The sequence below is a fragment of the Sapajus apella genome, unplaced genomic scaffold (genome assembly GCF_009761245.1).
Source record: "Sapajus apella isolate SASKATOON/1434 unplaced genomic scaffold, GSC_monkey_1.0 scaffold43, whole genome shotgun sequence".
In the NCBI taxonomy this organism is placed as follows: domain Eukaryota; kingdom Metazoa; phylum Chordata; class Mammalia; order Primates; family Cebidae; genus Sapajus; species Sapajus apella.
Window position 1 is genome coordinate 17865418 of NW_022436983.1, and position 11311 is coordinate 17876728.

General features: G+C 39.2%; 1 protein-coding gene and 1 pseudogene across 2 annotated transcripts in view; one reads left to right on the plus strand and one right to left on the minus strand.

The window, feature by feature from the left end:
• The window catches only part of CLIC4 (chloride intracellular channel 4), a 90539-nt gene extending 82914 nt beyond the window's left edge, over positions 1 to 7625 (plus strand). Inside the window, exons 5-8 of one of the 2 annotated variants that reach the window (XM_032300862.1) lie at positions 3197 to 3378; positions 4127 to 4229; positions 4279 to 4289; positions 5278 to 5692. In XM_032300862.1, coding sequence (XP_032156753.1) covers positions 3197 to 3378; positions 4127 to 4229; positions 4279 to 4289; positions 5278 to 5298 — 317 coding nt within the window. In that variant the 3' untranslated portion in view covers positions 5299 to 5692. Of the gene's footprint in view, positions 1 to 3196; positions 3379 to 4126 lie in introns of both variants that reach the window. The other variant, XM_032300861.1, reaches the window with a different exon arrangement.
• Positions 1577 to 2692, minus strand: LOC116566607 (annotated as a pseudogene).
• Positions 7626 to 11311: the final 3686 nt, after the last annotated feature.

The following is an 11311-nucleotide window of genomic DNA, read 5'->3' on the forward strand; positions in this document are numbered from 1 at the left end:
AAGACTTGGCATGTGGTAGGGGCTCAATTTATATTTTGTCAAATGCATCTCCCCCCCTCTTCTCCATATTCATTTTGATTTCTGAACTCCATTAGTTTTTATCTCCTACAATCCATTCATTCCTTGTGCCTGTAGCCCCTTACCTAACTAAGACTACCATCTATTACCTTGACTACCATGAAGGGACCAAGGGATGAGTGGGTGGCTGCAATTTGCAAGAAGAGGTATGGGATTAGGACATATTTACATTGCTGGTAAGATGTCTAAGATGCAGCATGTAAACCTTTACCTTTTTCCTTTAAGGACACAACTGAATTAGACTTAACTACATGGTTTGCCACCCCATGGTAATTAACTTTCTTTTATGGCCAGTTACCGCAATCATCAGTGTGAGTTCATCTATTCTGAGAGTGAGGGGGAAGGTGGATTGGATGTAAAGGATAAGCAAGGATAATAGAAGATCTGTCTGTTGCTATTCCGTGTTTTTAATGACATTCCCACCCCCATTCTGCTGAGGGCCACTAACTTTGACTTTTCAGATATACAGTGGTGCTCTGTCCCACCAGAGCTTCCTAATCTACTTGGCTAAAGAGGCTCCCAGTTCAGTATTGTCAACTGAGCCCGTTAATCTGACCTTTGTGCTTTTTGTATAAGATAGTGCTATTCTTGGCTTCCTGTGTATTATAAGACAGTTTTGAAAATCCCAGGCTTTCTGTTTGGATTGTTTGAATTGGTATTTCCTTTTTCTTTTCTTTCTTTTTTTAAATAGATAAGACATCTTTATTATTTAACCTTTTAAACAGTCACTTGACTATCGAATTCTGAAATGTTTGTCTTTTCTTCCCCCACTCTGATGTACAAGCTTGTTGTAAAAATAATGTAGAAACATTTACGCCAATCTAAGTCTGTGAAATATGACCAACTCTCCCCCACCCTATATCCAAAGTTGAAAAGAAGAAAAAAGGCTGTTTAAGAATAGAGCTCATTCCTGATTTCCACCAAATTATTTCCCTAATTCTTAAAATCCTCACATAAGTTCTTAATCTCCAGCCAAAGTCTTGGTTGTGGGAAAAATATTAATTTGTGCAGTCCAACGCTTACATACTCTTGAGGGGAGTGCAATCCTGTCCCTTCAAGCTCAATGAAGGCACCAGCCAGGTCCTTCTGAGTCCCCATACAAGTGCCTAGAACTTAACATTCAGTATTTATAGTTCTTTTTTTTTTTTTTTTTTTTTTTAAAGAGCTGGGGTCTCGCTATGTTGCCCAGGCTGGAGGGCAGTGGCTGTTCACAGGCATGATCCCACTACTGATCAGCATGGGAGTTTTGACCTGCTCCGTTTCCGACCTGGGCCGGTTCACCCCTCCTTAGGCAACCTGGTGGTCCCCCGCTCCCTGGAGGTCACCATATCGATGCCGAACTTAGTACGGACACCCAATTGGCATAAGGCATTACAGCCCAGAACTCCTGGGCTCAAGCGATCCTCCCACCTCAGCCTCCCGAGTAGGTGGGACTACAGGCACGCACCACTGCGCCCAGCTAAGAAATAGTTCTTGGTTTACAGATGGATCTGACGGCAAGAAACGATTATTTCCTCCTCTTTCCTCCTGGATACTGTCCTTCTTTTCTCTTGCCACCAAAGCCAGGTGGCCCGGAATTCATCTTGCCTCTCAAGCCTCCCTTCCTTTTCCCTCCCTGGCTTGATGGGCCCCCTTTCCTCTTGCCCCCAGGTCCCTGCTGGTCTCCCTTTCTCTTGCCCTTCTGGCTCATTTTCTTCCCCTTGGCAGCCTCCTCCTGGTCCTCCTCCCACATCTGCTTATTGGTGGCCCTCGTCACATCCAGCTGAGGCTTCCTGCTGTTCATGACACGAAGCAGCTCCAACTGGTTCTTTTTCTCTGCTGCAAAGTCCCTGAAAAGGGGTTGAAAATTCCTCTTCTTGCTGGAGCCCCAGAGCACCTTCTCCTTGGGGAGGCACTCCTGGAAGTGCCCCACAGAGGCTGTGAAGACCTTGGCCACTTGCATGGCGTGGCCCAGCTCCTCCTTACTCTAGTGTCCGGTAAGGTGCAAACCGACTGCACTGGGCAGCTGCATCTTGGGCGGGCGAGCCAAGTTACGCAGCCGGTTCAGCTCGTTTTTGGCCACCCCTTCCTTCGGCCTGAATCCGCTTGACAAACTAGACCTCCAAGGGGTCGGCATTGCTGGGCACCTCAATAAACCATTCCTTGGCGTTATCCTGGGCACACTGGTATCCCCAGCGCCACTGCCACTGGCTGCTCACCTCGTCCCACACCAGGTTGGTCGTCTTCTTGGGACAGATGCCCTTGAGGCATGCGAACTGCTGCCAGCATGTAAGTGGCCGCAGCCAGGGCAGAGGCTTCTCTTGTGGCAGGTGTGTGGTGGGCTCAGGCAGCTGTGCCACTGTCACCTCTTCCACGTGCTCCGTGGGCAGCTACCACAGCCTGTTGGTGAACAGCTGCATGTTGTCAGGCGCCAGGGCCTGCAGCTCAGCCTCCAGTGTGGGTCCGGGTCACCACAGCCCTGTCGGGGAGTCCCGGTCGAAGCTAGCAGGTTGTCCAGGTCAGACTCCACTTCCAGCTCCTTGTACACCGTGATGCGCTGCAGCTTCTCTGCCTCGTCCTGCTCAGCCTTTGCCAGCACGTCCTCCACACTGACCCTCCATGGCTCCAGCTCGGTTCACTAGCTTTGGGGCTGTGGCTGAAGTTACTTTTCCTACCTGAATTGGTATTTCTTAGCACATTTCATGCTGATAAATCAAAATATTCCTGGGGAAGCAGGAATTAAAAATGAAGGCAAGAGTCTTGTCTGTAAGATTTTTTTAATCCCTAGTTTTGAATTAATATGTTTGCCTTTTCTCATCCATACTTTCTAGTTTAAATGCCAACTGTGTTGGGCCATATGTATTCATGTGTGGGACATTTAGTTCTTAGCAAGATTTTACAAATACCACTGTGTGAAATTATCATACTTATTTCTACATTTACCTGAACAAACTTGTTTCATCCCCCGGCCCACATAATTAAGTGCTGGGAGAGCAGGAGCCTTGTCTGCTTTGTTCTTCAGTACCTTGCCTCAGAGTAAACATTCGATAAACAGTTATTGACTCAGAGTCACACTTCTTTTTGGGGATTTGCATGGTTTTCTTTCTTACAGTATTCTCATCTTTTTTTCCCCCCAAAGCACTGGAGAGGGGCCTCCTGAAAACCCTGCAGAAACTGGATGAATATCTGAATTCTCCTCTCCCTGATGAAATTGATGAAAATAGTATGGAGGACATTAAGTTTTCTACACGTAAATTTCTGGATGGCAATGAAATGACATTAGCTGATTGCAACCTGCTGCCCAAACTGCATATTGTCAAGGTGGGTCTGTAGGGTATGATGTCACATTGCCATTACCTTGTATTGTATTTACTAAGGTGGCATTACCTTTATGCTCAAAACATTTCTGGTCTTATATATGACTAGCTGTTTAACTCAATGTTGTTTAAGCAATAGTTCAAACACCCTAGAGTTAGATGAAAAATTATGTCTTAAAATTTAGGAAAAGAGAAAGATGAATATTTTTTTTTTCTGTGACTGCATAAAAATTCAAAGATGTAATGCATTACTTTGAATTGGAGTTTGCCACACTGACTTCTGTTGTCAAATTCTATGATCACATCTGGCTTTCTCTATTCAAGGCAAAAAGTATCGAGCATTTATTATATGAGACACGGGTGGACACGTTGTTAAATAGAATAACAATAAGCACTAGTTGTAAATAAGTTGTAAATAAGCACTAGTTGTAAATAAGACCTCAGATAAGAAAAGCAGATCTAAAATAGCGTATGTGTGTTGTGAAGTATTTCCCAGTGATTACACTTGGCTGTCTTTCATGGTGTCCGAGCAGTTATTTGCAGTCACTTTCACACTTCTAAATCCCTGATGTAGCTTGCAGTGTTGGTCATTATTTAAAACCCTAGTTAGAATAATGGCGACAGGCTTCTTTTCAAATAGAAGTAGTTCACAAAGATTTAGAGCTTTAATTATTTGCTCTAAAATCAGAGACATGTCTAGTTCACAAAACATGGAAAATAAGTCTTTAACTTTCGATCTCTTTGTATTTCAGGTGGTGGCCAAAAAATATCGCAACTTTGATATTCCAAAAGAAATGACTGGCATCTGGAGATATCTAACTAATGCATACAGTAGGGATGAGTTCACCAATACCTGTCCCAGTGATAAGGAGGTTGAAATAGCATATAGTGATGTAGCCAAAAGACTCACCAAGTAAAACTGCATTTATGAAAGAGGTGTCTTCATGTCTTCCCCTAAGAATATGCTTTTCCTAACAGGCTACTCCTCTTCCTATAGAGCAGAGATTGTATTTTGCACGAACATGCAGTTATTGAAGATTAGGATCAAGGATAGACCAGGTATAGTAGTTATCTTAAAATATATACTCCTAAGCAGTATTATTTTAAAATCCTTTTATCCTGCCTACCTCCCCTACCCGGGTTCCCCTCTTTTGAATTTGGAGACACTCCACCACAACTTTTCACTTTAGAGGTAGTTTGCCATCTCTCAAGAGCCCTCACCATTGTGTCCATTTACTGTGTATAGATGGCAGAAATTTGAGGTGCAATGTTTAATTGTTAAAGTAGTAGCCACGGCTTTATCAGGTAGCCCCAAACTGGTGTATGATGCATGGTACAAGGAATATTTATGTATTTTTTGGAGTTTTATAATATTTAGTAAGAGTATATGAAAGGATTGCTACTGTATCAGAAATATTATTTCAATTTAGTCTATCCTGGATGTGTACTAAAGAATATTACCATCAAAGAAGAGAGCTTTCTGCAAAAGTCACTACAGATTTGGCTATATTGCTTTGTAGATAGATTTTTACTTTTGCCTAAAAGCATTTATCCTTCATACCAATTGCAACGTTTGACACCATGTAGAAGCTAAATGTTTAGAGGGAGGGAGGGTTTTCTCCAGACCTTCCTCAAGCATTTTATCTTTATAAGAGGAACTGATGGGCACCTGATACCTATCTGTCTAAATATGTTTGTTATATGTGTTTTGCCCTGTGCCATTCATTTGGAACATTATTGCTTTCTTCCTTGATTTTAAAAACTTGTTTTTAGGTAATCATAGAGCTTGCTATTAGTACATCTTTTGAGCAACACTACATATACTGACATTTAGTTGATTTAGCTATAGCAGTACAATGATTAGTAATGTAAAAATTAACACAGAAATTAACCTAAGGAATGAAGGGTGGGTTTGTCAAAATAACAAGTAAATTTTTGTTTCTAAAGCACATTTAATATAGGTGATCTAAACACATTATCCATTTTATGTAAAAAAAAGAAAAGATAAAACAACAGATCACCAGCTTTCTCATTTCACCCCATTTACCTTGTAGAGAGGGTTGTTCATTCCTTTTGGACTAAGTTATAGTAATGGTGAGTGTATATTTACTGCAGTTTTGCCTGATCTCACACATTGCACTTCCTTGAGTTAAATTTTTCTACAGCCATGTTGAGGAATAGCACTCTTCCATGTTTTTGCTTTTTTTGTTGTTTTTTTGTTTTTTAAAATTGAAGCCCTAAATCAGGAATTATTTGTACTCTAACAAGAGGGGATGAACTTGCTGAAAATAAAACTTTGCCTTGTGTTTACTCTTTTTTTTAAAAGAAAAAAACAAAACCAGACTTTCTAAGTACTGCTCTGAAGAACGTGATTAAGACTATAATACATTTTTTGGTAATTTTTTTATGCCTAACTTCCTTGTATAGGAAGTGCTATTTCTCATAGGCTGTTTTTTGAAATTTTAAGTTTATTGCTTTAAAATGGCAGTGTTTCCCCACTCCTCCACTTTGATATGCGAACATTTAGTAAGCACTGGCTTTATGGAAGCAGCTTTTTATAAGTGTACTGCATTTTTTTTTTTTTTTTGAAGTAATTTGCTTAGTACAGAAAGATAAGAAAATCTCCATGTTGTATCGATTTGGCTCAGGGAGATTCTTTGCCTTACCTTTCTAGAACTCTATTGTTGATCAAAAGTTTAAGCACCCACTTTTTTTTTTTTTTAGGTAATTAAATATTGTATGATGATTTATCTGGTTCAAGGAAGTAGCACTATACAGTTATCTATTGAGAAATTATTTTGCAGTGGTTTTAGTGGGTGAAAGTGTCCCATCTGCCCTAGTACACAGGCAGGCATTACCACTCTTCACCTACTTTTTAAATAGTGGCAACTTGGCCTTCATTCAGGTGATACTGAACCTTGCCTCATAGCTTAAAGTATGAAAAAGATTCAAGCAAAGTGAGGTTTGTTCTTTCCAGTGAATGGTGGACCAACTGGTGCAGAGTAGAGGGCTAACAGAGGAAAGAGCTCTATTCTTTAAAATAGAGTGATGAAAATTCATTCTGAAACTTAAAATATTTTCATTTTGGAGTTCTCTTGTTTTTATTAACCCAGTGACACTTGGCCATCCCTCTAAATATTCAAAGAAGGCATGTCTATTGTGATTTTGATGAAGCCAGAATCATTTTTCTCTGTAGAAAGACAGATACTACTTTTTCAGGGAAGTTAGTAAAATGAAATGGAAATTGGTAAATGGACAAAAGCTAGCTAGTAAAAAGGAGGATCCAACAATATGCTTATGTTTGGAAACAGCATAGTTTAAAATCTTGAGAAATTTGGGACATAAAAGTTTTCATGGTAGACAGTTCATGCAATATATGAATTGACATAATGGAAATAATCTAATTTTATTTTTACAAATAACAAATCCATTCCCCTTCATTTAGACCCCTTTTGTGTTTTACTTCAATGAAGAGATTGGAGTCTCAATGGAAAGTCAAGGGATTTTGAGAAATTTTTGTATTCGACAATGGAAAGCTCTCTTCTAGTTGATAAAACTCCCTTTTTTGATGTAGATGTGGATTTTCTATACAGTTCTATTGTCTTCCTAGGACTGTTAATTTTTGTGATAAAACTCAAGTAAGATTTTATTTCTTGGTAATTTTGGCTTTTACAATTTATCTTTAAATCTTCGAGCAATCTGTATACAATGGAGAGATTTCTGACATACTACATGGATCAACTCTAGGATTTAGGCTTTAACTTTACTTCTGTTGTGTTTTGAATCTCTCCAGAGTTGCATGTAGATAGCGTTTATTTCTGTGAACTTAAACTCATTTAGAAAATGTCTACAAAATAAAAATGGAGAGGAAATAGAAATGTATTTTTTCATGAACATTTTGATACAAATTTCATCATTTAATGATTCACCAATTTCTTACATTAATTTGAATTAAGCATTTAATGCAAAGAGAGGGGAGCATTCATTATTGATATATGTGGGCTTTTAAAAACTCCATCCTTTATAAATAGTCAAGGTTTGGGCCACACAAATTATATTTTTATCATGGAAAAATTTAAACTCCTCAAGCCATAATGTTGAATAGAATTGGATTATTTTCTTTAGAATTTCTTGAACAGGTAAATGAAAGCTTATTATAGAATGCATGTGTTTTCTTTCCTCTTTAGAACATCAGCAGCAGTATATTGCTGGCAGCTATTGTATTGAAAATAAAGTATATTTTCACTATCATAAAGGATTCTTTTTTCCACCTCTCATAAAAATAAATAACAACTTGGGGTAAAAGTGTTTTGAGACTACTTTTTTTTCCTATGGGTGATTCAGCATGTTTAATAGGTTAAAGGAGAAAAACCATAGGATCATTTAAATAGGTACAGAAAATAACTTGATTAAAATACTTAGGTTACTCATTCTTGGCAAAATAGGACCAGAGGTAACTTTTTTTTTTTTTTTTTTTTTTTTTTTTTAAGATCTCTCTTTTGTTGCCCAGGCAGGAGTGCAATGGCGTGATCTTGGCTCACTGCAGCCTCCACCTTCCGGATTCAAGCGATTCTCCTGCCTCATCCCCCCGAGTAGCTAGGATTACAGGCATGCACCAGCAGCGTGGCTAATTTTGTATTTTTAGTAGAGGCAGGGTTTCTCCATGTCGGTCAGGCTGGTCTCAAACTCCTGACCTCAGGTGATCTTTCTAGTTCGGCCTCCCAAAGTGCTGGGATTATGTGAGCCACTGTGCCCGGCCTTTTTTTTTTTTTTTTTTTTAAACTTGATAAAGACTTCAATTGAGAACCTATAGCAAATGACACAGAAGTAATCTCATTAAAGTCAAGAATAAGACAAGATTGCCCTCTATCACAGCTGCTATCCAGCTACTTTCACAGCTACTTTATTTAGATGTCCTAGTAAATGCAGTAACATCAGTGAAAGGAATAAGGAATTTTTCGGAAAAGCAGCAACAAAATGACTGCCCATTGCAGGTGATGTTGATGATGGTGGTGGTGATGTGTGTATATAAAATCCAAAATAACTTACAAATATTAAAAATAATTCAGCTGGATTTCTAGTACCAGATTGAGGAACAAAATTTAATATAACTCCAATATACATATAGTAAACACATTAAAAACTAATAGAAAAATTGGTAACATTGTTTTCTTCTGGAGGAGAATTGTGTGTCAGAGGTAAATGGGTGGGAAATTATCAGTGTATACTTTTAAGTTTTTAGAAATTAGTAAATATGTTACCTATTCTAATAAACAAAAAGTGCTTTTTTTAAAAAAAAAGTTCCTAAGCAATTTAGAATCAAATCAAACAATGTGCAATTCCTAGCCAACCATGGTGGCTCATACCTGTAATCCCAGCACTTAGCGAGGCCAAGGTGGGAGGATTACATGAGGCCGGGCATTCAAGACCAGTCTGGGCAACACAGGAAGACCCTGTCTCTACAGAAAAAAAAAAAAAAAAAAATAGCCAAGTGTGGTGGCATGAGTCTATAGTCCTAGTCTATAGTCCTAGGAGGCTGAGGAAGGAGGAACTCTTGAGCCAAGGAGTTTGAGGCTGCAGTGAACTATGATTGTGCCACTGCACTCCAGCCTGGGTCACAGAGCAAGACCCTGTACCTTTTTTTTTTTTTAAGTGCAATTCTTTAGGAGAAAAGTACAAGACATTATTGAAAGGCCTAACAGAAATTTAGGATAGACATACCATATTCATGGATGGAGAACTCAAAAGCATGAAAATTAAAATTCTGACTATAAATATAGTTTTCAACAAGTTCCTAACAGGTGTTTTTGGAAACTAGATAAATGGATTCAAAAATTTATGTGGAAGAGTTATGGCCCCCAAATAGCCAACATATACCTGAAGATGGGAAAAGAAAGAGAACTTGTCTGACAAGATATCAAGACTTATTAAAAACTTACATTAATCGAGGATAGGTATAGGTCACAGCAACACAATACTGCTGCAACAACCATAAAAAACTATTAAAACACCAAAATAGGCTGGGCCCGGTGGCTCACACATGTAATTCCAGCACTCTGGGAGGCCGAGGCACGGGCAGATCATGAGGTCAGGAGTTTGAGAGCAGCCTGGTCAACATAATGAAACCCCATTTCTACTAAAAATACAAAAAATTAGCTGGGTGTTGTGGCGGACACCTGTAATCCCAGCTACTTGAGAGGCTGAGGCAGAAGAATTGCTTGAACCCAGGAGGCAGAGGTTCAGAGGTTGCAGTGAGCCAAGATCATGCCACTGCACTCTAGCCTGGGCAACAAGAGCAAAACTCTGTCTCAAAAAATAATATTTTAAACACCAGAATACTGTGCAGGCAACAAGGAGTAAAGGATTGGGGTTGGCCTGTACAGCAGGGCTCTGTTGGAAAAAAAAGAGATTTACAATGCTCTTGGTTATAGGGCATACTGGGAAACCTGAGACACCCCAAATACAGACTGATTTTCTTATTGGATATTTGCTGAACTCTAGAGCTGCCCGTTGCATGCTAAAAGCTAAGTGTAGGGCTTCTAAAAAGCTGAGCAAAATCCTCCACAGTCTCTCACTGCCTAGGAGATACATTTTCATCAGAAGGAGGGACCTGCCCAGAACCCACAGAAAACATCTTCATTGGTCACCTGGCACTAAGTCGCTTGAGGGAATTGACTGCAAACAGGCAAGAGGAACCTTTATGGTGCAATGGAATTGTTCTAAAAATGGATTGTAAATAATAGTATAGTGTCTAGAAAATATGAAGAATTCTTACAACTTAAGACAACCCAATTAAAAAATTGGCAAAAAATTTCAATTGACATTTCTCTAAAATAGGTTTGCAAATAGTCAATAAGCACATACAAAGAATTTTATCATTAGAGAAGTGCAAACAAAAACTACAATGAGATACCACTTCACACCTACTAGAATGGCCATAATCAAGAAGGTAGACAGTAACAAGTGTTGTCAAGGATGTGGAGAAATGGGACTTCGTACATTGCTAGTGGCAGTGGGTGATGGTACAGACACTTTGGAAAACAGTTTGGCAGCTCCTCAAAAAGTTAAACGTAGAACCACTGTATGACCCAGCAATTCTACTAAGTTTAGGAGGATTGAAAATGTCTACAGCTCTTATACATGAATGTTCATAGCAGTATTATTCATAATGGCCAAAAAAGTGGAAATAACCCAGATGTTCATCTAATGAATGGATAAACAAAATGCATATCCATATAATGGAATACTATTGAGCCTTAAAAAGAAAGTACATACTCAGTGAAGAAAGCCAGATCCCAGAGGCCACACCCTGTATGATTCCACTTGTAAATGTCCAGAATAGACAAATCTATAGAGACAGTGGTTGCCAAGGGCTGAGCAGGAGAGGAACTGCCAGTGGGTGTGGGATTTCTTTTGGGGGTGATGAAAATGTTCTATAATTAGTGGGAATGGTTGCACAACTGTGAATATACAAAAAATGAATTGTACACTTTGTGAGCTTTATGGTATATAAACTATATCTCAAAAAAAAATGTAAAGGGGCAATTTGTCCTAAAGTTATGGATATTTGATGTATTGACAGATTGTTTGGCAAAGTGATTTGGATTTCTTCCTTGTGTTTGAATTAAAATTCAATTTAAATATCCAAAATATATTATTAAAAAAGGAAAAAAATAGGGCTGGGGGCAGTAGCGCACGCCTGTAATTGCAGCACTTTGGGAGGCTGAGGCAAGAGGATTGCTTGAGGCCAGGAGTTCAAGACCAGCCCAAGAAACATGGCAAGACTCCATCTTCACAAAAAAATAAAATTAGCTGGATGTGGTAGCATGTACCTGTAGTTCCGGCTACTCAGAAGGCTAAGACAGGAGGGTCTGTTGGGCCCAGGAGGATGAGGCTGCAGTCAACCATGATTGTGCCTCTGTACTCCAGCCTGAGTG